This window comes from Numida meleagris, chromosome 1 (assembly GCF_002078875.1).
Source record: "Numida meleagris isolate 19003 breed g44 Domestic line chromosome 1, NumMel1.0, whole genome shotgun sequence".
NCBI lineage: Eukaryota > Metazoa > Chordata > Aves > Galliformes > Numididae > Numida > Numida meleagris.
The window spans coordinates 101983988-102008419 of NC_034409.1; the positions used below are offsets into that span (position 1 = coordinate 101983988).

Below are 24432 nucleotides of genomic sequence, written 5' to 3' on the forward strand. Positions count from 1 at the left end.
TCTGGAGGATTAAGAAAGCTTGTCTTTCTCCCCAGGCTTGGCTTCGCATAAAGTCCTGGCTCTTTGTGCTAGAGCAGCAGCTGTTTACATTCAGTGCATTTTTCACAACACCCTTACTAAGAAAATGAGCTCTCTCATGTGTTCTTGTTAACCTTGAAGTCATCAGCAGTAGCACTTGTGCAGCTGATGAAATCAGTATGCCAGTCCTTCCAAAAACTTGCTGAGTTTTTCAGCCATGCCAGCTACCAACTGTAAGGCAAGCTCTGGTATAGCTGCTGTATGGCAACCTTATTTAGGCATGCAGTAGTTCCAGACTTGATTTAGCTGTCCACTCCCTTCTGGCTGTGAAGGGGTACAGACAAGAGTAATAAAAGAATGAATTATTGAAGTGGTTTGAATTTCAAGCACAGTTCTTTCAAGGGACTTTAAGAATCTTAGCACAGGACTTCAAGTTTTAAGCTTTTCTGGATGTGAAAAATTTTTAGTGCTCTGTATACATGTGCTTGATACTTCTCAACAGCTAACCTTCTCTTCATTTATTTGTAAAGCTATTAGAATGAGATGTGTTTCACAACTGTCTGGCTGCCATTTTGAGCATGTAGAGCCTCTGAATATGTGAGGATGAAAGAGACGCACATATCAACCCAAAACACAGGTCTAGACTACAGCCTGGCTGCAGTATTTTATTATTTCAAAACTCAGTCGACTTTTTACAGAGAAGCAAGGACTGTAATGAGTTGCAAAGGTTATGGACTGTGCTTTTGTAGCAGGCTTACGGTCAGTCTCGCTCAGCTCCTGTACCGGGCTCTGCTGCCCAGACAAGTGGTAGGGGGATGCTCAGCTCCTGTGGGAGGCAAGGCTAGGGCTGCCCCCTGCCTGACACAGCTGGGCCCAGCAGGGAAGAGCTGCATTATGATAATTCCAAATAAAATCACAGTTAACAGTTTAGTAGGAGTAAGGAAATTTATTGAAGTGTTCAAAGCTGGATACAGTTCATAACTTAAAGGCAAGTGACCAAAACAGCACGACAGGTCCCAACTGGAGTATCACACGACTCCCATAATCACGTAACTTAAGTAGTACGATTAAATTGTTCAATCATTTTGGTCTTCATCCCAGTCTTTCTTTCCTGATGGAGGTTTAGGACCACCAGCTGGTTTCGCCATTATGATCTTGAAGATGATGGGGAAATAGGAAAAAAAAGTCAGACTCACTCTTCTCTTACCTCAAATTTATAGCCTTACAATGCTGACTGAAAACGTTCCCTAGGTTATGCAGTTTCCCTGCTCTGAACCTAGACTTGTGCGTATTATCCATCTTACTGATACTCATATTTTTTCTTGAAAATGGCAGAAGCTGAGCCCTGATGTACAAAGTGCTTTTACCTTATTTTTGCATGCAAAATAAGTTAGTCTAATAAACATGAGTGCTTAAATGAACTAAGCAGTGACTGCTTTAGAGGTTGCACACAACACGAAGCAAAATTATCAGAGCTCTTGTTCTGAACTCCAGCCTAGATACATCCATTAAAGCACAAGTTCCACTAACACTGCTTTGTTAGAGGCTTCTTTTCTGCACTTGTTCCAGTGGCAGGTAAAATTAAAACTATATTTGTCATCTCTTCCGTGAAAGTTTAGTTTTAAGAATGAGACTCATTCACTACGGCACAAATAAGAAATCAGCACACATAAGACAGCAGTGTTACATGCCCTCAAGAGAAATGCAGATCCGTCATGTGACTGTCAGTATGTTCACGCATGCTCTCACACACTGATACTTCTCTGACAGAGCTTACTGATATTACTTTTCGGGCTCATCTCTCCAGTCATCCTTATCCCAATGTCCTTGCTGTTTAGGGACTTTTGGACCGCCTGCTGTTTTTGCCATAATAATCTACAGAAATTTTACATGCAAATACATTTTTGCTACAATTCCGCACAAGAAAGAAACTTAACATTTTTTACCGTTAAGATTATAAACATTTTCCTGAGGTGAGATTTTAATGTAAAAATAATATATGGGAAAATGTTTCTTCTGATAATTGTTCCTATAGTAGGTTCCTTTCTAGGCACGGGTATCAGTTGCCAAATCTTAGAACATGAACAGCGCTTGTTTGGTAGCTGAAACATCTCCACTCATATTCCAGAATATGAAGAATACTGGGTTCCTGAAGAAACCAATTCCTCATTTTTTAAAGTATGTTTAAACAAACTAAGTCTTCCAACATCGGATTTATATGCCTTGTAATCCCAGAACACTCTCATACTTAGTGTTCTGTACACTGAGTTATAGCAGAGGTTTAAGTTCAGCACCCAAATTATTTCTAAGCTTACCTGATCGACCCGTAGGACAGTTACTGCTGCATTTGTGGCCAGCTTGATACCCCAGGATTTTCCCAGGTATGTGTCTAATATGCCAGCTTCTAACATGTCCTTCACAGCGGCAGCTTCAGCCTTTCAAATAGGAGGAAGAACTTGTAAGTCTCTACAGGCTTCTACCTATTAAGTTTTCAGGATTACAATTTTCTGATCTTCTCTCTTCAGAAAAATCTTCATTTCTAATCCATTAGCAGGTAGACAAGATAAGTAATCACTAAAGATTTATTACATCTATCATGTTAGTTCAGCATCTCGCTTCACCTCCTGCAGGAGGATACTATGCTACATCCAGTTTAATTGCCCAACAAATAAAAAGCATTAGTTTTAGAACTCTAAATTTTCTTCTAGATTATGCAACAGTGAGCTTCAAAAATTGAAATTAATCTGTAAGTATTTACTACTACTGATGGAAGTGCTTTAAAATATAACCCAGTATTGCTGAGCAGTGAGAAACTACTTACCTCAATATCAAATCCAACGTTTTTGTTGCCTTCCTGATGCACAGCATAAAGTTTGGAGATGACTTCATTTGCCTTTACTCCAGAATTTTCTGCCAGTGCTCGAGGAATGGCTTCAAATGCTTCAGCAAACTTCTTGATGGCATACTGGTCAAGCCCAGGACAAGTCTAAAGTGAACACCATGCAGGCATTTGAAACAACAGTAAGATAGGGAGGTACTTTCTTTGCATTTTTCTACTGATTTTCATGAGTGTATATATATACACCCAAAAGCTAACAAAAGAACAGCTGTAACAGCCGTACCTCTCCGTAAGATGTGATCTGCTTGGCCAATTCAATCTCTGTTGCACCACCTCCAGGAACAAGACGTTTATCCTGTGAACAGACCGTACCAACATGAAAAGCATCACATTCATTTCTTAGCTTTTAGAATTCTATTTTTTAGAACACTTTTACCAAGCGACATTAACCAGAGTTTAATCATTCCTTCCAACTATCCTTGAAGAGAAATAATAATGCAGGTTTTTTTGTTCTATTCATAGAAATCAATTCAAATACTCATAAGCTGAGAGCTGAATTTTTTTTTCCCATCTTTTCCATCACCTGTTAAGTATTTGGGAAATAACATGCGTAAAACTAATCTACTGGAAACTAAGTTCAATATGTCAAGAAGTATCACAAAGGCTTTGTTTTTTGTTTGAAGGAAAAAAAAAAACTAACTATGAATTTTATAAACCCTTTGGCAAATCAGCAGTCACTCAAAAACTCCCAGAAAGTGATCACCATAAGCCATAACTAAAGACAGCCATAAATGGACCGTTTATGGGTGTTATGCATATAAATACTGAGTATGGAGAGTGCAGCATATTACGTGTCCAAATTTTTACTTTTTGCATGCCATCTTCCAAGTAAATTTTCACACATTTCCTTTCTCCTTCAGAAGAAGGAAAAAATAACTCCACAAAAGCTGATCACAAAAAAAGTGAAGAAGTGTGTCTCGTCACCAATGAACAAGAACATCAGTTTGCAACCAGTCAGTTCCTCCCAATTCCCAGAGACAAAAAAGCCATCTGGCTTTTGTTGTCTCTGGTTTTCAAGGAACATTACAAAGGGTACACACAAAGTGGTTAAAGAGCATCTTCAAGGACTGAAAAAGTGAACTCTATAGAATCTGAGCACTATCTTTTGCATACAGCGTATTCACAAGAACACTGGCAGCAATCTTCTCTACACAGTATTTTCAACCTATCAAGAGCACTCCTGACTTGACGATGTAAGTGGCAGTTAATATCTTTACAACAAATGAGCCCAAAGCAAACGGGAATCTTGCCTCAAACTGACCCATAGCTCTGTTTTGATAAATGAATCATTCTAGGTACTTACCCTTGTGAGTACTTTGAAAGTATTTACGCCATCGTCCACTGCTCTCTCAATATCATCCATCAGATTGTCTGTAGATCCACGAATGAGTATGGTAGAAATAGCACCATCCTCCTTTTCTGTTAAGAGAGAGATGCTCATTACTGAACTAAGTTTTTAGATGTAAACGCATATGAATACCATCCTTGTAGAACTAGCAGCATTAGAATTTCTACAGAACATACATACCATGCTTAAACACAACAACTTGTGTATCTCCAACCTCTGATAAATACACACTATTGCAGTGACCCATTTCTTCTAGAGTAGGAGGGGTCTGGAAAGAAAAACAAAGGTCAGGAGATGAACCTGCTTATCAATTCTCTCCTATCTGCTCCTCATTTGAAAATTCCATACCAGTCTGGGTAGGGCTGTTGCACCAACAGTTTTGCACAGTCTTCTCAGATCCCATTTTGAGTTCAACCTTTCAAAAACAAAAGCAGTCTTGTAATTTACAAGTTTCCAGAACAAATGCTAACACACAAGCAAGTATTCTCCCCTTAACTTGACAGCGTTTTGTCAACTATGACATCCATCAAAATTTACTGTACCAAGTAGAAGAGATTCTATACAATTACTTTTAATAGTTTGAAAACAAGTAATCCAAATACATGGAAATTACCAATCTTCTATTGCATAACACTTCAACTGATTTTTACAACACCTCTGTAATAATCTTTAGTCATGCAAGAAACTGCAGTATCACGCTCCACTTCCAGAAGCTCAGAATTTTGAGACACCATCAATGAAGTTAATTTTCAGCAACTTATCTACGTAAGACGTGAAAGGTACTATCAAGCAATTTGTCTTTACTTTTGGCAGAATTTATTTTAAGCAGATCTAAGATCCACATGGGTGGCTGAAAAGTATTAAGAACTAGTTCTTCCATTCATCAGTATAACAGTGATGCATGGCGACACATCTCGTCATTGCTAAGGTTTCACATGATGACTGACCAGGAATAACCCTTATGGTAATAATATGCATTTGTGGACAGGTGCCTCTTTTCTAAATAAAAAAAAAATCAGTTGAGCTGAAAAATCCTTTAAGACAGAGTAACAGTACCATACACACTAATTAGTACCCAGTTAGTTACTAAGTAGAGGTGAAATACTATCAAGAAACATAAGCTAAGAAACCTCCACTTTGCACCTCAGGTTTTTACCTACTATAAAAACAGCCTGCAGTACTCTGCATTGTAAGTCACTTGAGAGGCAAGGGACAAAGTACATTTCACGAATCTGGTAGAGCAAATGTCTTATGCTCCTCTAGTACTTACCTGACTATCATAAGATTGTATTTGTTGGCATAATGAAGTGCCATGTCTGCCACTTTGCCACCTGTTACAACTACATTAGCACCACTATCAGCAATAGCTTTGACTTGCACATCCATTAGGTTTTCTTCTCCCTTGCTGAAATTCATCAGCTCTTCAGCATTCTTTATAAGCACGGTGCCCTAGTAAAACACATACACACATCAGTTCAGTGTCAACTAAAAACCCTAAAAGTTTTTGACCAATCACTGTCTCCCAACCTATCTGCAAACCTCAGTTCTGCCTATTGCATCACACTGCCACACTTCCGAGGCAACAAAGTTTTTTAAAAAAAAGAAAAAAGAAAAACCAACAAAAAAAACCCAAGACACACCCACACCAAAAACCCTATAAAGCAAAATTAGGTTCAGAAGCTTTCTATGAACTTTTTTAGACTAATGAACTCAGTCTTAACAAATATATCTTAATCACTAAGTGTCAAAAATATTTATAGTTAAGTCTAAAAATAAGAGACTAAGAGCCACAAATAAGCATATGTAGATACATAATTTATTTTGAGCTTCTACATACCTTAGTTTCAGTTATCATACCATCAAAAGGGCAGGAATACACAGCTATTTTTGCATCTTTGACAGAAGTAACATCTCCTTCAGTTTCCTTTTTAAAAACCATGCCATGCAGCACTGATGAAGCAGAGACACCGGCACCCTGGTAGGAAAGAGATGGAATGGAGGAGAAGTCACATCACTCATCACTTCATTTACTGTCAGAAAGCTGCACTACACTTTCCAAAAACAGTCCCTACATCTACTTGAACCTACCAAACCCTACTGTCACACAAACAGAAGGTAAGACGTAAGAAAAAAATACGAAGGGGAAAATCTTTGCTCCAATTCCACATAATCTATTGAGGCCTAAAGCCCCACTTACAAAAAAACCTTAAGGTTATACCACTACGTTTCTGCCAGTCCACATCTTAGCCTATCCCTGTGAATTCAATGAAGATTCAGGTTGGATATTAGGAAAAATTTCTTCCCAGAAAGAGCAGTGAGGCAGTGGCACAGGCTGCCCAGGGAGGTGGTAGCCCATCCAGTGTGGATGTGGCACTGAGGGACATGGGCAGTGGGCATGGTGGGGGTGGGCTGATGGTTGGACTTGGTGATCTTAAAAGTCTTCTCCAACCTTAATGATTCTATGCTTCTACTACAAAGCAGCAGTCTCTGTAGATAATTAACATACCTGATTTAGTGCAAACATTCAACACTAACGATTTCTATTTCTGAAATCAGCTGCTGGGCACTAAACAAGAAACATGGAGACCAATTTCCAAAGCTTACCATGCGTGCTACAGCACAACAGAGATTAGAACAATAGAGGCGCTTTCAAAAGTCAAAAGGCCTAAAAATTAACTCCTTTCATTGAACTTTTTAGCTTATAGTAAAGCTATATTCAACTCACCACAATCTTGCATACTCTGATATTATCAACATTGAAATGACCAGAATCGGGAAGAATAGAAACTGTTTGGAAGGAGGAAAAAAAAATGTTTGCGTTACTTAACGAATAAAGATTACGATACCATAAATAAAACCTAGAGCTTTTCCTGAAGTACTAGAATTCTATGGTTTGAACTGCCTAATTAATTTAAGGCAATTATATCTACTGCTTTACATTCTTTTTGAAATGTAGGAGTAATCGGAAAGCAACATTAAATTGAATGACCAGCCTGAAGTCCAAAAATCCATTTAGAAACTAATATTTGAGTGAAGCCTGACCCAGAGTATTTTCATAAAGCACTTAAGCTCCATGTTTTACACTGAAGTCTAAAAGGAGAAAACAACAGCTCAATACAACTACAGTCTTGCTTTCATTGTTCTGTGGCTAAGACTAGCAACAGTTTTTCTGAAGTGTAACGTATCCCCTTAAAGACAAAAAAGACTATGAACGACAGGTTTCAGCTTGAAAGGTAGAAGTAGTAAGCAACTTCTACGTTTAGTAGAAAGTACACAGGGCTTTTCTGAACCACAGTGTCAGTGAAGAGTTCAACATGAGAAACGTCATACTAACTTCAGAGGCTAATATATTTCAGTAATTTAACCTGAAAATTAAACAGGTTGTGAAGAATCACAAGAAACGCACTCAATTTTTTAGATGCATGCACAGATATGCCCTTATGCACTTACCACAGGCCTGAGCAATAAGCTTTGACAAAAAACTTTCATTGCCATACTGTTTGCTCATTACTGAAGTGTGCAACAAAGATGCCACTTCATCAACATCTCTAAGGTTCTTTGCAGAACAGCACACCAAATCCGGAAGAATTTCTAGAGCTTTCTTGCAAGCTTTTTCATATCCTTCGATTACCTGTGCAACAACAGCAAATATTTACTACTTTACCTCATTATGCATTCATACTACTTATTTTAGTGAGCTTTTAAAAGGAAACATGAACAGTTGAAAAAGCTTACCAGGGAAACAAGCAATAACAAGCAGCAATCACAATACACCTCTAACTAAAAATTAATCAGATGAAATACACTATTCACAGCACTACGACTCGATAACACTGACCAGCTGCAATCTGAACTCAAGACACATGAACTGCATTGACAATATAACTTGCCTCGGAGACCGATAATCCCATCCTCAGAAGGTCTTCCGCTAACTCCAGAAGGACTCCAGCAAAAACAAGGACAAAGTTAGTTCCATCTCCAACTTCTTGCTCTTGCATGTGGGAAGCCATCACAAGCATTTTTGCAGCAGGATGCTGGACCTTTGAAAGAAGGTGCACACCTTTGTCACTAACATCACTAACATCCCACCTACACTACTGTTCCAGGCTCTTGTGCGCATCCAGGATAAGCTCTCTCATTTCAATTCTATCTAAAGATACAGAGAATGCACAAAGTAGGAAAAAAGCAGAACAGACTAACTTAATTGGGTAATTTCTGTAATAAGCAAAAGCACAAATATCTGTGAAAAATAACAAAGAACTGAACATCTTCCCTACAACATCCATCAGACATTTTGTTATCGGTTCTGTACGATGTTTACAGGATGCAGAAGTTTCACTATCACACTGCAACATGAGAAAATCCAGAATTTGGACTTCAAGTTAAATTCAAATGTGTAACATATGAAGTAAATTTCTAAACTACCATTTAGTTCTAGTGTTTTATCCACTTAGAGACTACACTGCTTTCCCTTTTGGTTTCCCCAAAGTGTAATAAAAATACTTTTTTCTTGAATATAACTGGAGCATCTGTCACCTTACCTGAGAAAGCAATATTCATGATTCATTAGATTAAGCAACTAGTTTTCAGATTGTTTTTTTTTTTTTAATCAGAACTGAGACTTCCATAGTTGTTCTACTTCAACCACATAGTAATGCAACACATTAAGCAAGGTAATGATATTGGTTTGAAGAAGCTATCCTACAGCTGACAAAATTTTTCGCTGATTATTCCAGAAAAAAAATCCTAAGAGGAGAACTCAGTAAAGTACCATTTCTATCACACATTTGAGAGCAAAAGAAAGAAGCCGTACGTCGGCCTTTCCACAATTTTTCTCTTACTTTACTTAGAAGTGGGTGCTGTTATATCCGTAGCTTCATAAACCCAATTATCATATTCTAAGCAAACAGAAGAACCTGGCAACCACCAACACCGTGAGATTGACACAACGGCTATTTCATTCAGAGTTTTCCAAACGCTGTATTGTCCAGACATACTCTTTTCCAAACCTACAATGGTTTGGGAGGAAAAGAAGTAGTCATTCACTAAGCATCTTCTGCAACTGCTTGATGCTGCTTTACAGAGGAGTTCAACTCCTCATGCTGGGTATAGCCCATTTACTTTACTCAAATCCTATGACAAATGTGAACACAAAATTGCATACATAATCTGGGAGGGTGACATAAAATTCCTACCAACATTCAGAACCATACTGACCCATGCTAACAAGAACACTGGGTTACAACCACTGACACAAAGCTGCACTGAGGAGGTTCAGACCGAACATCAGGAAAATTTATCATGAGGGTCACACATTGCAACAGGCTTTTTGCACGGGTTGTTGATGCCCCATGGCTTTTGGTGTTCAAGATGCATTTGGATAGTGTCCCCAACAACATGATCTAACTTTTGGTTAGTCCTGAAGTGGTCAGGCAGTTCAACTCTAATCTTTGAAGGTCTCTTCCAACTGATCCATTCTAAGAGAACTCACCTCCAACTCTCTCAAGATAGTAGCAGCATCATTTGTAACAAAAAGCTTCTCCAGATGATTGATAACCATTTTGTTCATCCCTAATGGGAAAAAAATATTCGTTAGACAAGCATTGCATTGCACAGAAATACAGTTTCCATAGCTTTTCAGTTCATCTGAAACGGTAAAACATGAGCCCTATTTACAACTTTAGATTCTTCAGTATTTTTGGGAAATAACACTTGGGAGTGCATTGCATTACAAAGAACTCATATTTCTGCACTAGCAGTTTTATTTTCAGGAAGACCGGTGCATAATTTAATTAATTAGCACTGGAGAACACCATTGTTCTGGTGCATCTGTCAGAACATAGTATGGTTACATTAACCATGACTATCTACCAAGTTACCATCTTTGCTCTAATTTCTGTAGGTCTTCCACGTAGCAATAAGACAGCAAAGATGACAAAATAACTGCAGCAAAACAGGCAAGTAGAAAATGCGTAACTTAAGAACTAACCAGACAAAAGCACTGGAGCATTATATCCACATTAACTGTATGTGGAGTTCTACAGCAAGTCCTACATGTTTTCTCAAGAAACAAGTAACTGCCTCTTTGTCAAGGCAGGATTAGCCTTTAGACACACCATTTTGCTCAAAATAACTACCCAGTTTCAGGATTTACTTACCATTGGGTCCATAAGCCGTACGGGTGGTCTGAGCAAGTTCTTTGCATGCCTGGATGTTCCTGTAGACAGCTTCCTCTAGACCTGAGTAATGCTAAAAACAAACAAATGAAAAAAAAAAAATGCTCAGAACAAGTCACTTCTCAAAGAAGCAGTAATAATCTAGTGAATTAACAAAACTTTGAGATTAAAAAATTTAGAGTTGGTACTTCACAAAAAATTTAAACAGAAACTAAACTTTGCCCAAAAGACAATGAGACAAGAAATTGCACGTACTCATACTCCACTCAGCAAGCATAGGAAGTTTCTGAACAGTGACTTGATTCTTTAACAGTTTGCATTACTTAACTCCTCTAAAAAAAAAAAAATCACAGAATCATTTGAGTTGAAAGGCCACCTGGTCCAACTCCCCTGCAATGAGCAGGGACACCTACAGCTACACCAGGCGGCTCAGAGCCCTGTCCAGCCTGACCTTGAGCATCTCCACAGATGGGACATCCACCACCTCTCTGGACAACCTGTCCCACTGCCTCACCACCCTGATGGTAAAAAAAACTTCACAATACCCAATCCAAATCCAATCTCCTCTTTTAGTTCAAAACCAATTCCCCTTGTCCTATCACAGCTGACCCTGCTAGCGAGTCTGTCTCCTTCTTTCTTATAGCCTCCCCTTTAGATGCCAAAAGGCTACTAAATAAAATATTAACAGCATACCAAATGGAAACAGAAAATAACCAAGAGCAGCTTGGAGAAAGAGGGGAGGACGAGGGGCATGCGACAAAGGGTTTTGCTTCTTTACTCACAACTCTGTATTTCATGAAATCATTTAACTGAGTTTTACATTCAAATAAGTGGCTTAAAAATTTAAGAGTAGAACAGTCTGCACATCTCTTTAATTCAGTGACTTAGTTTAACACATTGGAGTGCGTATGCCCATGCACCAAGTGACACCGTTTAGTCATGAGACTCAGGTCAGGTTGATCTTGATGATCTTGAACGTTTTTTTTCCAGCCTAAATGATGATTCAGAAAATACTGGTGTTTGAGAAGCTGATCAACCTGGCTTCAGTTTGGAAGAAGGGATCTCCTGGAAGGGCCTTACTTATAAACCTGGTAGGCCATAGCCTATGCCTCATAAGAGAAGAGAGAATCACAGAATGGTTTGGGTTGGAAGGGACCTTTAAGATAATTCTAGTTCCATTTCCCCTGCTATAGGCAGAGATACCTCCCTCTAGACCAGGTTGCTCAAAGCCCCATGCAGCCTGGCCTTGAATGCTTCCAGGGAAAAGGCATCCACAACCTCAATGGGCAACCTGTTCCAGTGTCTCACCACTCTCACAGTAAAGAATTTCTTCCTAATATCTAGTCTAAATCCACCCTCTTCCAGTTTAAAACCATTTTCCCTCTTCCTGTCACTGCCTCCCTTATAAAAAGGCCCTCCACAGCTTTCCTGTACGCTCCCTTCAAGGTACAGGAAGGCCACTATACGCATGATGCTCCTAGTAATTATTCTTTAAATGCAAAAGAAGCACCTCAGAACGTATCCTCCTCTTTGAGTACAACACAGTTCTCCTTACTGCTGATCTCTTTTTCTTTTAGAGCACCAGCATCTATGGCACTCTGCTCTCTCCCGCCCCTGAAAGAGGCCACTGCTTGTCTCCAAGGAAGCCTCCGAAAAAGAACAAAAAGAGGGCTGAGCTGCTTAGCTTCACTTTCCAATCTATTCAGCAGCAGCAAACAAAACTTTCCTCCTTTCTTCCATCCACAAGAAAAATAAGCTGCTTTCTATCCCATTTTTCAGTAGCGCTGGCTCTCTCAGAGAGACAGCAATGAGGATCCACAGGCCGGGCCCCAACACAACCTTCTAGAAGGCCACCCCCAGCACGCAGCCACGCAGGGCAGGGCCTTCCCGGGCCCCCTCCCCGTGCCCACAGCAGCGGCCGCGGGGCGCAGCCAGGAACCCAGGCCGCGCCGGGCCGCGTGGACCAGCCGGGCCTTCCAGAACCTTCCCCGCCCGCCACACCGAGGCGCCCCACAGCCCGCTCGCAGCGTGAGGGGGAAGAGAAGGGAGGCCGGGGGACGCGCACGGCCCGGCGCCGCTCTCACCTTCGCCCCCTCCTTGAGCATCTGGGCGAAGCCCGGGGCCTTAGGGACGTGAAGCGCCATAGCTCCTCTCCGCTCCGGCAGCACCGCGCCTCACGATGCCGGGACTGGCAGCGCGCATGCGCAATGAGCGAGGCGAGCCCGCAGGCACAGCCAGCCGCTGCCGGGGAAATCGAGTTCGCGCTCCCGCTTCTCCTCAGCGCGGCGGGGGGCGGCGCTCGGGCTGCGGCCTTGAAATGGAAGTGGCATTTAAGATCATCAAGTCCGACCATCTACATAACTACCAAGGCCACTGTTAAACCGTGTCCCTGAGCGCTGTGTCCACACCTGTAGGGTTGGGGACCTCTACTTCCTTGGGCAGCCTGTTCTCATGCCTTACAACCCTTCCTGTGAAGAAATTCTTCCTGATATCAAATCTAAACCTCCCCTGTCACGACTTGAGGCCATTTCCTCACTTGTCCCTTGTCACTCAAGAAAAGAGGCCAACACCCTCCTTGCTACAACCTCCTTTCAGGTGGCTGTAGGGAGCAATGAAGTCTCCCCTCAGCCTCCCCCTCTCCAGGCTCTCTCAGTTCCCTCAGCTGCTCCTCATCATTCTGGCTTTCCAGTCCCTACACGAGCTTCATTTATCTTCTCTGCACACAGTTGAGCAACTCGACACTTTTGTAGTGAACAGCACTCAAGGTGCAGTCTCACTATTGCTCAGTACTTCCTTAGTCCTGCTGGCCACACTATTTCTGATACAAGCTAGGATGCCATTGGCCTCCTTGGCCACCTGGACACACTACTGGCTCATGTTTAGCTGGCTGTCAATGAGCATTCCCAGGTCCTTTTCTGCTGGTCAACCGCATTGCATAGAATTGTTATGACCCAGGTGTCAGATTTGGCATTTAACCATAGACACGGCCCATCAATCTAGCCCATCCAGATTCCTCTGCAGAGCCTAGGAAGCAGATCAACACTCACACCCAAGCTTACTGAGGGTGCACTCCATCCCCTCACCAATATCACTGATAAAGATATTAAACAAAGCTGGCCCTAATACGGAGCCCTGGGGAACACCGCCTCTGACCACTGCCAACTGGATTTAACTACATTCACAACAACTCTTTGGGCCCATCCGTCCAGCCAGTTCTTTACTTAAAGAACAGTACATCCATGCAAGCCATGAGCGGACAGTTTCTCCAGGAGAAAGCTGTGGGAAACACACACCTTGTCACAGAAGGGAAATTATACTGCTGCATTTAGGCCACTCAGTCTCTGAGCCCGTAATCCAACATGGACAGAGTTGCTTCATCTCTGCACCTTAAGCAGACCATCTGCAGGTTAATGAAATCACTTGAGATGTGTTGTTTAAACATCTTCAAGAGGACATACTTGGTTTAGTTTTACCGTCTTATAATTCTTAAAATGTCATCAGTTTTAACTTATCATGACATTGTAATAAGGAGTGGTAATGGAAAGAAAAAATGAAGGGCTCCATGAATCAACTTCAAAAATCCATGTGAACTTTTGCTAGAAGTCTTTAGAGGACTTATGAAATAATCATAAAATCATTATGGTTGGAAAAGACCACTAAGATCACCTAGTCGAACCATCAGCCCACCCCCACCATGCCCACTGACCATGTCCCTCTGCCACATCCACATGGTGAATGGAGATTCCACCACCTCCCTGGGCCAGTGCCTCACTGCTCTTTCTGAGAAGAAATTTGTCCTGATATCCAACCTCAGCCTCCCCTGGTGCAACTTAAAGCCAGTAGAGGGAACAAATTCCACCCTGACTGTTGCAATCAAGGAGTGTGGGCGCTGCAAAAGGAAGTGCTCATACCTGGCATAAGGGGCACAATCCCACTTACCCCTCTCTTCTTTCCAACGTATCTGCATCACAGTGCAGCTAAGAATAAGGAAATTCCTGTCCTGTCCTACAGATAGGATTGCATTTTATAAAGCAACATACGTAATCTTTTCTTAGGCCTGGAAGATACACTTCTAAGTCAATGCAGATGACTTTTCATAGTCATGAGCATGAAGTCAGGGGTCTTAATAGTTGAGTGCTTCTACTTAGAGATATCCATTTTAGGGCACAGAGTAAAGAGGGATTAAGTGGTTAGACTGCTAATCAGTAACCCATAGTATGATTTTCAGCTGTCTGTAACATCCTGCTTGACCTGCAGAAAAGTCTCTACTGATTCATCAACTCTTAAAATTTTGTCATTTTTTTTACCATATGTTTTACATGTTCTATGCTATCATCTGGGCCTGCCTCATTATTGCAGGACTTATACAAGTATGTTTTTTTTTCCAGATAGGAAACATAATGGTTAAATGTTGAAATGCTTCCTGAAAATTTTGCAGTTTTCAGCCAGGAACCCTGTGGCTGTTCTCCTATAGGGTCTGATCACTTTCCAGCACTACATCATTCAAGGTGGAGTGCCAAGCTGAACTTAAATTGCGATACCCCAAACACTACTAATTTGTAATAAAAATATTTCTGAGCTCATTGAGATACATTGGTGTTATTCTCCTTACTTGATTTTCACGAAGATAGACAATAGAAGATTCAATGCAACAGTGTTTAGGGTGTTAAAGAAATGGGATTTTACTATTGAAAACACTTTTCCAGTTTATATTCATTAAAACCATCATTTATCACTAACAAGATAGGCTGAATATTTATCTTTTCATAACTTCTGAACACCATTGTCTGATTTTTAAGGAATGACCTCTCCAGCACGTGGTTTCTCAGAACCTTGGTAAACGTTAGCTCAGAAATTAAGTTGAGTTATTATTGCCTGACATTGTAAAGTGATACCGTGTGAGCAGTCATCCTACTAAGAAGGTGACATTCTCTGAGTCTTCAATAATTAAAATGCTGTTACTTAATTAGTCTCTCCTAATTTTCCCTCAGAAGACATCATTAGGAAGAGCATTCTCAGTGCATGCAGCATGCAAACATCAACCAGTCTATTACTCTCTACAGCTAAGAATCCAGAGCTTGATTGTTACAGAAAACCTTTACACTGATGCTAGAACCATTGTTTCTACTGCATTTCAAGAGGCGAAATACAAGTTCAATCTGAGATTTCACCATTAAATAAACAAATACATAAAACAACAAAATAACTAACTAAATAAAAGGACATAGCAACTGAAAAACTGAAAAAGTTTGTTATTCAAACATTTTATTTCCAGAACTATCTGTCCATGAACTATCGGCTTACAAACTTGTAAGTTGGTGCTGTTGTCCCCACTGTCTGCAGTGGGTCCTAAGCTGTGGTGCATCTGCCCTGCCAGAGCTGCAGGACCACGTCAGGCAGTGCGGGGGTGCCCAGGGCCACCTGTCAGGTGATACCAGCGCAACTGCTGCCAGTATGGCCATGGCAAAGCATTGGCTGAGGCACGTCAGGGTGGCCTGAGGAGCCAGCCGCTCTGGTTTCTGCGGGTGCCAGGGAAGCTCCTGCTGTGCAGGGCCAGGTGTAAAAGCAAGTGCCATGAAGGGCAGAGCATTGCGAGGCAGAGGAGCAAAAGCAGCACTTCACCTCGTGGGTGCCATTGTCTGCAGGCTCGCTGCCGGACCCGCTGGCAGCAGGCTCCTCTCTGGCCCAGCACTGACTCCCTGCAAGGTCTGGGCACCTGGGCCACTCCTCAGGAGGCTCTCCTTCAGCTCTTCCTGCAGGGGAGGGGCAGCCATGGCCCTTCTCTTCTGGGCAGCTCTGTTTACCCATAGCTCCAGCAGCTATGGGTAATCTCTCCTGAAGCACAGGCTGTACTAGAAGGGTAACTAAAAATGCAGAGAAGAGTTAGTTGCGATCGGTTTGGAACTGAAAGACAGCAAGACTCAGGAACTAAGGCTTTTAATTGCTGAAGTCAAACATGGGTATTAAAATATCTATTGTCGAGTTCAAAACTAGAGCTTAGGCTGACTAAAACAAAATATGTTGCAAATATATTGAAAGAAATGCACTCATCACATCCTCATTTATTTTTCTGTTCCATGGATTCAAACTCATTGGATGTAACCCAAATATATTTTATCCACATTTCTAGTGCTCAGCAATGCTACCTATAAAATACCTGCAAACACACAGAGAAAGAAATTAAGGTCACAAAATTTACAGCCATCCCCATCCCCTCTGTTACCAAGGCTTACTTTATTGGACCCTTCATCGCTCCCACCAGAACACTGTGCGAGTTGGTTCACACGTAGAGCAACTGATGTACCTTTCTGTGAGAACCAAGTGCCCCTTCCTCTGCCTGAAATGCAGGAAGTAATGGAGATCTTCTGCAGTCATGTTGCAGTGGGATGAATCCATACACATGAAGCTGAGGAATGAAGCCTTTCATGCTCTCTGCCCCACAGACTCTGAAAGGCCCTTTCCTTCCCAGTGCTTCCACCTGAAACAGTTCTTCATTGATTACAGCACAGTTCCCTCTATGACCCCACCAAGTGCTCTCAAACCAGTCACTTCCAACCAGTGCCCAGAGTTTCTCTGGAAAGCTGAGGGCTGCAAAGACATTGGCAGTGCCAGCGCTCTCCTCAGAAGGGGTGTGAGGTGAACATTTGGTTTCCTGCTCATCAGTAAAATGCTGAGTCCTTTTCTTCCTCTGTCAGTGCCCCAGCAACATCCCAAGCTGTTCCTCGATCCTGAGGAGGACCAGGAGAAGGGCAGCCCAAGGACTCAGCCAGCTCCTCCGGATCCCAAACAGAAGAGGCTCCTGCTGCAGATGGCTGACTTTCAATGTCTCCTGCCTCAGCCTGACCAAGTCTGCACTCGCAGCCATCTCTGTGAGGAGCCACTCTTCCCTCTGCCAGTCGGCAAGCCAAATTCCACGGAACTGTCAGGGGTTCTGCTGGGAGATGCTCAGACGTCACCATGGTGCCCACGTGTCATCGCAGTGACATCTCCACGCAGTGCCCAGGGCCCGGCTGGTGCAGCCGCCAGAGCAGGCGTTGCTGACCTGCACTTGTTGCTGGTCCTGCACAGAGCCACGGGTGTTGTCAATTGAGTCAAGGAGCAAACAAAACTGTGTCTGAAGGGGATGACTTCTCACCCAGGCCCCACTTCCCCTTCCCTGTGTGGTCCACCAATCACTGTTTTCTGGCCTCCTTGACGTCCCTCCGGTTTTCAAGATGGGGCTGGGCATCAGTTTCCCAAGCAATGTGAACAGAAGAAAATAGTGATCTGTTCCCAGTTTGTCACCATTTCTTGCACATGCTCCGTGTCTTCAACAGCACAACTTCTGCAAGGGAGTAGCTGTGTGTGCAAGCAATGCTCCACCGTGTCAGCAGTCTCCCACAGATAACATCCCTCTCTACAGGATCAAGTGCTTTATCTGTAGAGAATATTCTATGATTCTATGGTTATACACATTAAATGTAGTTTGCAAAAGGATGGGATTAGAGCAAAAAAAGCAAAGTCAGGTCATGCAGGCCAGCAGGAATTGTTGGACCATTGAATGATGCTCCTGGTTGAGTCAACTCTACTAAAGTAAGTAGCTTGTGGTTTAAATATTTTTTTTTCTTATTCAGCACTTCAGCTGTCCATTTCACTTAGCTTAGGGTTTTTGTTTTTTTGTTTTGTTTTGTTTTTTTGATAATTAAATTTACTCAATGTTTGTTTCTGCTTGTAAGGAGGGAAGAAGGGAACAGGGCAGTAGTCTCTCTGTGGCAGTGCTGCCTTATGCTATCTTCAATTATTTCTGGAACTGCTCTCTTGATCCAATGTATTCAATGAAGTTTATGCTAGCTACATATTTTTAAGCCAGAATACCACTAAAGCTAGAATATATGTATGTGGATATGTACATTGTTATGAACATATACATGTATATATTAATCTATATTTAACTAAAATACTCTTTCTGTTATAATCAGGAGGTATTTGGGACTCAGTGTCTAATGACTTTGACTTGGCCTTGATCTTTTTTTAGCTATTCATTTATATTCTGTGCAGACAACGCCATGCTAGAGGACCATCCAAAGGTCAGAGGGTTGGCTATTGGCAGTTGGCTGCCCTTTCAACAGCCCAAATCTATTACTGTACACATGGAAATCCCCAGCTTATCTGTCGGCATATATTTGTCGAATTCTGGGATGGTAAAATTTTACAAGATCTTGGAAAGTTTGTACAAAGGACAAAATGTAAAAGGGCTTAAATTTTATTTACTTATTCTGCAGTGGGAACCTGAGAAATTAGAAAATAAGGGATAGAAAAGTGTTCGGTGATATCGTGAGTAAAATATTTGATTGTGTTTGTCAAACAGCACTAATATTTGGCCAATGAAAAAATGTGAGTATCATGTTGAGGAAAACCTGAGGATCATACCTCATTTGCAGAGAGTCACGCTTATACCTGACACACAGAAGTGTGAACCACATAGGACTGAGCATTCAGGATGAGCCTTATTCTCTTGGTAACGGCAGCAGTAAGTTACATAATCTTTTTCTAGACTGTGCTTATCTCACCTGTTACAAAATGAGGAGTGCTCTAATCAGCTAGGAGTACTTCTTAGGTCATTGGTGCAAAGTTCCTGGGTTAAACGCTACTCGCATCCCAGGCTTATCACACTTGCTGGTACAAGCATGACAGGAAAGAAAGATTTCTTTACCATTAACGTATTTTTAACTCAATATATGAGCTTTCTGCTATAGCTAATCCAATTAGCTAGTCACTTCTTAGGTCCCCACTTCTGGGGATTTTAGAGGGGAATTATCTTTGCATGGGATGGAATTCTTTGAAAATGTTGACTTATTTTAAAACAGCATTCACGGTTCCTCACTGAGCTAAGGATCTGTAATATTTGATTCTCTCTGCATATGTGGCAAGAGTTCAAAAGATTTTCTAATCAAACAAGACTGCAAAAGGCTGATAGTCTTAGAATGGAAGTGAATGTATTGAATTATTTTATGTTGCAGGTACTATCCAGGTATAAAATCATGATGAGCCCCTGGTACAGTACACACCAAAACACAATCCAAGGACATCCGCTTTATGAGAGAATGCAAAATCATTGAGCTCTTTCTGGTTTTGATAACATAAGAAAGATTAATTGGGTAAAAATAACAGATCTAGATGGTGAGTTCTGTTTTGCATGAGAAAGCCAAATCCAGGATCAGTTAAGGCCTGGGGAATCATCTCTCTTCCATTTTTGAAATGGTGATATGTGAGTTTTTTTCCAGTGCATTGCACAGTATCTAGGAAATACAAACCATCTGCTATTATGTTTGGCTGCTCTTGTTGGAGGTGGGAAGAATTTATCAGCATGTATGGGATGTGGAAACTTGGAGAACATCAAACTGAGGGGTGGGGGAAAGTCATTTTAGGCTGTACTTTCAAAAGATAGGAAATACTGGAACAGGATGGTGGGCTGAGGATTGGATAGCTAAAGACTTCTGCAGAAATAGCACTCAGTTGAAGTCATGAAGAGTAAAAGAAATCGCAACTGTTTGCAGACTCCCAGAAACAAGCTACTATCACATCTGATCAGCATTTCTTTCACTCTGCTGACACTAAATAAAGCAAATATAGCTAAGAGGTAGGATTGTGATCTCAAGACCCCAACTTAGGTTAGTTGGAACTTGGGCCATTGAGGTCTGGGATCTTTCTTCACTGTGTCCTGCCTTGACTTGGAAGCCCAATCTGGAATTTTCTAGGGGTTAGTCTAAAACAATTCTAGATGTTTAGAAAAAAGATTGAGTTTTTTCTTTTTTCAATTTTTTAATACTTTGTTTTTCTACCCAAATAATCTTAAAGACCTTGTCCAAGTAACTGAAGATTTTCTTTCTCGTATTATCTTATTATCTTATATTATCTTATTTGGGGATTAATCTTAGGTTTTGTAATTATATGTCTTCAGAATATACCACTGAGAAATACATGAAGTCTCCAGAACTTATGTCAGTAAGAGTCTCCTGGACCAGCTGTTTCTGAATCACAGAATCATAGAATGGTTTGAGTTGGAAGAGATCTTAAAGTGTATCCAGTTCCAACACACCTGACATGGGCAGGGGCCTTTTCTACTAGGTCAGGTTACTCAAAACCCCATCCAGCCTAGTCTTGAACACTTACAGAGATGGGGTATCAGGCCCAGGGACTGCAGAGCTCTCTTCTTCCTGCTCCCAGCATAGATCGTGACCTACGAGCATGACCTAGGGAACTTCTGTGTCTCCCGTTATTTCCTGGCTGCTCTTTCAGCCCCATATATCTGCCAGCCGCTGAGCAATTGGCCTGACTCCGTGCTTGGTTGTTAATCAAAAGAATTCAAATGACACCTTTGCAGCCCTTTCTGCCCTGCATAAACTTTCCTAGATGTAACTAAGTATAATGTCTTGCACAGTGATGCATAGTCTTTCCTACACAATTCCTTAAGTTATTAAAGAAATATTAATAAATATTATTTTGCACTTCTGAAGAGTAGGAGATCTGATACCACATTGTATAAATAAGGAAATTATGCTGTAGTGTAATGCCAAAGGCCCTGGAATGTATCCATACCAAAATCTGGGACCATATCACAAGATTTGATTCCAATATCGCACGTTAAATCCCTAAACTGTGGTCCTGTGTCTGAACAGTAGTCACATCACCTACCGCTTAAAAAACTTGTTAAGATGAAAAATATACTATTGGTATTTAAATTACACAGTAAAGAAAAAGCAATATTTATATTTTTATGTATTTATGTAAATGTTGTATATGGATGATTGCCTAAGCAGTGCAACACAGTTTAAATGTAAAGAATAAGCAGCAAACATTTTTTAATAACAACTTCAAAACAGATAATTGTGAATATACCAGTGTTGTAATATGTGTGCAGCAAAAGAATGGAATGGAATGGAATAGAACAGAATAGAATAGTTCACTTGGAAGGGATCTTTGAAAGACCATGTAGTCCAACTGCCTGATCAGTTCAGGGCTAACCGAAAGTTAGAGTATTTTACTGGGGACATTATCCAAATGCTGCTTGAGCACTGACAGCCATGGGGCATCAACTGCCTCTCTAGGAAGCCTGTTCCAGTGTGTGACCATGCTCACAGCAATAAAGTTTTTCCAAATGTCAGTCTGAGCCTCCCCAGCGCAACTTTGTGCTGTTCCCATCCACCCAGTCATTGATTTCCAGTGAAAAGAGATCAGTGCCTCCCTCTCCACTTCCTCTGCTCAGGAAGATGCAAAGAGCAATGAGGTCACCTCTTGACCTCTTCCAGTCCAGACTAGACAGTCCAAGTGTCCTCAGCTCTCCTCGCAGGCCATGCCTTTCAGCCCTATTACCAGCCTTGCTGCCCTCCTTTGGATGTTTTCAAGAACCTTTTCATACTGTGAAGCCCAGAAATGCCACACGTGAGATTCACAGCAAATTTTCTGGTAGTCATTGTCTTGGGTGAAGATGGTCCAAAACATACACTAAAGCTTCACACTGGTTATTCTGATCCACTAGCAGATGTCCTTCTTGTCAGCCAGCTGGCAACAAGAGCAGAAGACGTTAAACCAGTGCTTGAATTGGAACACTGTGTGGCAACAAGCCATGCCACCACTCGCTCTCTTACTTTGAACATCAGCATGCCGTGTGTACAGGAGGAAGTCATCTATGTTCCTAACAACTCCAGAAACTCTGAGAGAGCAATTGGATTGCTTGATAACTTACAAAGGCTTTGGATAGGTTGGCCCAGAAAACATCACCTTCACAGATGGAAGTGTTGGAAGGCAGAGTCCACAGAACTCTGAACCATACTGCTACATTTTTGCTTCATTAGAACTTCATTTGCTTTAGAAATAAAAGAAGACATTGGACAATTAGACTTACTTTGTGCATGAACTCAGAAAAAACACTGTGGAATAGGATTCAGAAAGAAATCTGTCAGGAAGATGAAAAACCCAAAGCAGTCATTCAGCAATATATGATTCTATTTACGATGTTTTTGAAGAAACACGTGTAACTCCCTTTGCGCTCATAGGTAGTCTGATATCTGCCTTTCAAGCCTTCAGCTTGGAAGTTTGAACTCCAACACCTAGTGAGGTACTTCATTATGTCTCCGTGCCTCCAGTCCTCTGTGGTAGTTTGTCTTCAGTCTTGAATTTATGTTATCACTGGCATGCACAGAAGAACCACAGGAGAAAAGGTGCTATTCTGATGAGACTCATGCGAGATTGTGAAGCTGAGAGCTAGTAATTAATTTTACATACCGGGATCACAGTCCAAACAAAAATAATAAAACACAGAGCGTGTATTTCTAAGGGTGCCATCGACAGTATTTTTACTTTAAAACTAATAAAAATAAATTCTTATGCTTTATGTCTAGGTGCCTGTGCTGAATTCCAGATACATACTTTTGTTGTTTCTCCCTTAAATTCATTAGAGTGAATCTTTTGCATAACATGGCACAGTCTCTTGGAAAATTACTGGTAATACAAACTGTTTAGAGCTACTGGTACTGGAATTAACATTTCAAGAAACATGGGCTGTATTGATAGGTGGTATTGTAAATTTTAAAAAAGTGACATTTTATTATGACTATAAAAGTGTAGGAATCAAGTGAGTAGACAGGAGTAATTTTCATTTTAGTTATTTCAATAGCAACTTTTTTTAGTTCTACACTGTGTTTAAAGATATAGTACTAAAATGGCAAACAGGGCGATGATCTGAACTGTTACACAGAATGTGCAATTTGTCCCCAAAAATGTGTTATCCCACCTACCTATCTTTTGATGCCAGTGGAGAATACTTGAGACTTCAGTCTTACATATCATAATGTTTCAACGTTTCATCTGCAATAGATGGCTACTAGTTACGACAAACTGTACACTTCTATTGGTATTCAAAGTATGATCAAAATTCACACACAGATTAAGTTTCTGCATTTTGAAAGATGAGATTATTCAACATTTTTATGAGGAACCCTTAATTCAGATAATTTAGAGATCGGTTTTCCCTGCTGCCTCCCTGCTAAGGTGGCATTTTTGTCACTCTCACAAGAGAATCAGGGTTGAGAGATCTCAAGCAGGAGCTATGGCAGCCTGAGTACAGTTGGTGTTAAGACAGTCAGCTGGTACTGACAACAGAACTAAACAAAAGGAAGCAAATAAAAAGGAAAAAGAATTTTTTTTTTAAAAAAAAAGTGTACATGTTTAGTTTGGAGATTTCTTTTTATTCTTGGATTGTTGTGGATGACTATGTGAAGAAAATAATGAAGTTAAAACTGGGATGTCATTAGAGGACTTACACAAAAGTGGTATGGGGAATCAAGCTTGGTTTTTTTTGACAAACATTGCTGAAGCAATGGCATTTTCTAGAAGTGATTAAGGAATGTGACGTGTTAATATGCCATACTGGTGAACAGTTAGAATCAAAATAGTTAATAGGCTTCAAATGGTGAGACATTTTATTGTCTTGATCCAGTTCTCTTTGTATTGTCTTCAAAGGCTCTTTGACAGGAGATGGATGAATTTCTTGAATGTGTCCTCTAAGGGGCAGCATTGAAGAGCAGGTGTCTATCTTCTATTCAGAATATGAGGTAAGTATAAATAAGGGACTGCCAAATCAGTATTTATTCACTGTTGTCTGGAATTAAGGGTTTTCAAAGCTATTCAATATGTTTGGGAGTCATTACTGCTAGTACTGTTAAAAATCCTGTAGCAAACATATTTCAGTTAAAGTGTTAAAACCATTGGTATAGAGCATCAGCTGCTGCTGGGGATTCTGTCACAGGTTCTTCTGGAGGCTGATTTCTTCCTGACAGCAACAAAGTTTGATGAGAGAGTGTATTGGTTTGAAAGTCTTGTGCCTGTATCTGTGGGAGCACGATGACCTCAGCCACCATCATGTAAGTCTGTAATGTTCTGTAGTATTTCCTCCGGGTAAATTCTTAAGCAAGATAAGTTAAGCATTTCCTTAGGACAAGGCAACTGTGAGA

General features: G+C 41.0%; 2 protein-coding genes across 7 annotated transcripts in view; one reads left to right on the forward strand and one right to left on the reverse strand.

Annotated features, from left to right (window-relative positions):
- Positions 945-12683, reverse strand: CCT8 (chaperonin containing TCP1 subunit 8). 2 transcript variants are annotated; one of them, XM_021403881.1, is made up of 16 exons: positions 12526-12683; positions 10424-10514; positions 9757-9836; positions 8156-8305; positions 7716-7896; positions 6991-7052; positions 6103-6240; positions 5536-5714; positions 4614-4680; positions 4446-4533; positions 4221-4336; positions 3141-3212; positions 2840-3004; positions 2334-2453; positions 1796-1893; positions 945-1172 (listed from the first exon to the last, which is right to left on the reverse strand). In XM_021403881.1, exons 1-15 carry the CDS (start codon positions 12583-12585, stop codon positions 1801-1803), a joined length of 1662 nt encoding a protein of 553 aa, XP_021259556.1. In that variant the 5' UTR covers positions 12586-12683; the 3' UTR covers positions 945-1172; positions 1796-1800. The 2 variants fall into 2 exon arrangements, with proteins under 2 accessions (XP_021259556.1, XP_021259563.1); XM_021403888.1 differs by lacking the exon at positions 1796-1893.
- Positions 18432-24432, forward strand: part of MAP3K7CL (MAP3K7 C-terminal like) — a 41478-nt gene continuing 35477 nt past the window's right edge. For 4 of the 5 annotated variants that reach the window (XM_021403959.1, XM_021403984.1, XM_021403970.1 and 1 more), the window contains exons 1-2: positions 23720-24033; positions 24228-24342. Coding sequence is in view for 1 of the 5 variants with exons in the window: in XM_021403994.1 (XP_021259669.1) it covers positions 18487-18595 (109 nt within the window). In the remaining 4 variants the exon portion in view is untranslated. Of the gene's footprint in view, positions 18596-23719; positions 24034-24227; positions 24343-24432 lie in introns of those variants that run through there. The other variant, XM_021403994.1, reaches the window with a different exon arrangement.

Coding starts and splice junctions, on each gene's coding strand:
- CCT8 (XM_021403881.1), bottom strand. CDS start 12,585: ATGGCGCTTCACGTCCCTAAGGCCCCGGGCTTCGCCCAGATGCTCAAG. Junction 2,454..2,839: donor ACGTTGGATTTGATATTGAG/GTAAGTAGTTTC, acceptor CCTATTTGAAAG/GCTGAAGCTGCCGCTGTGAA. Junction 1,894..2,333: donor CTGTCCTACGGGTCGATCAG/GTAAGCTTAGAA, acceptor AAATTTCTGTAG/ATTATTATGGCAAAAACAGC.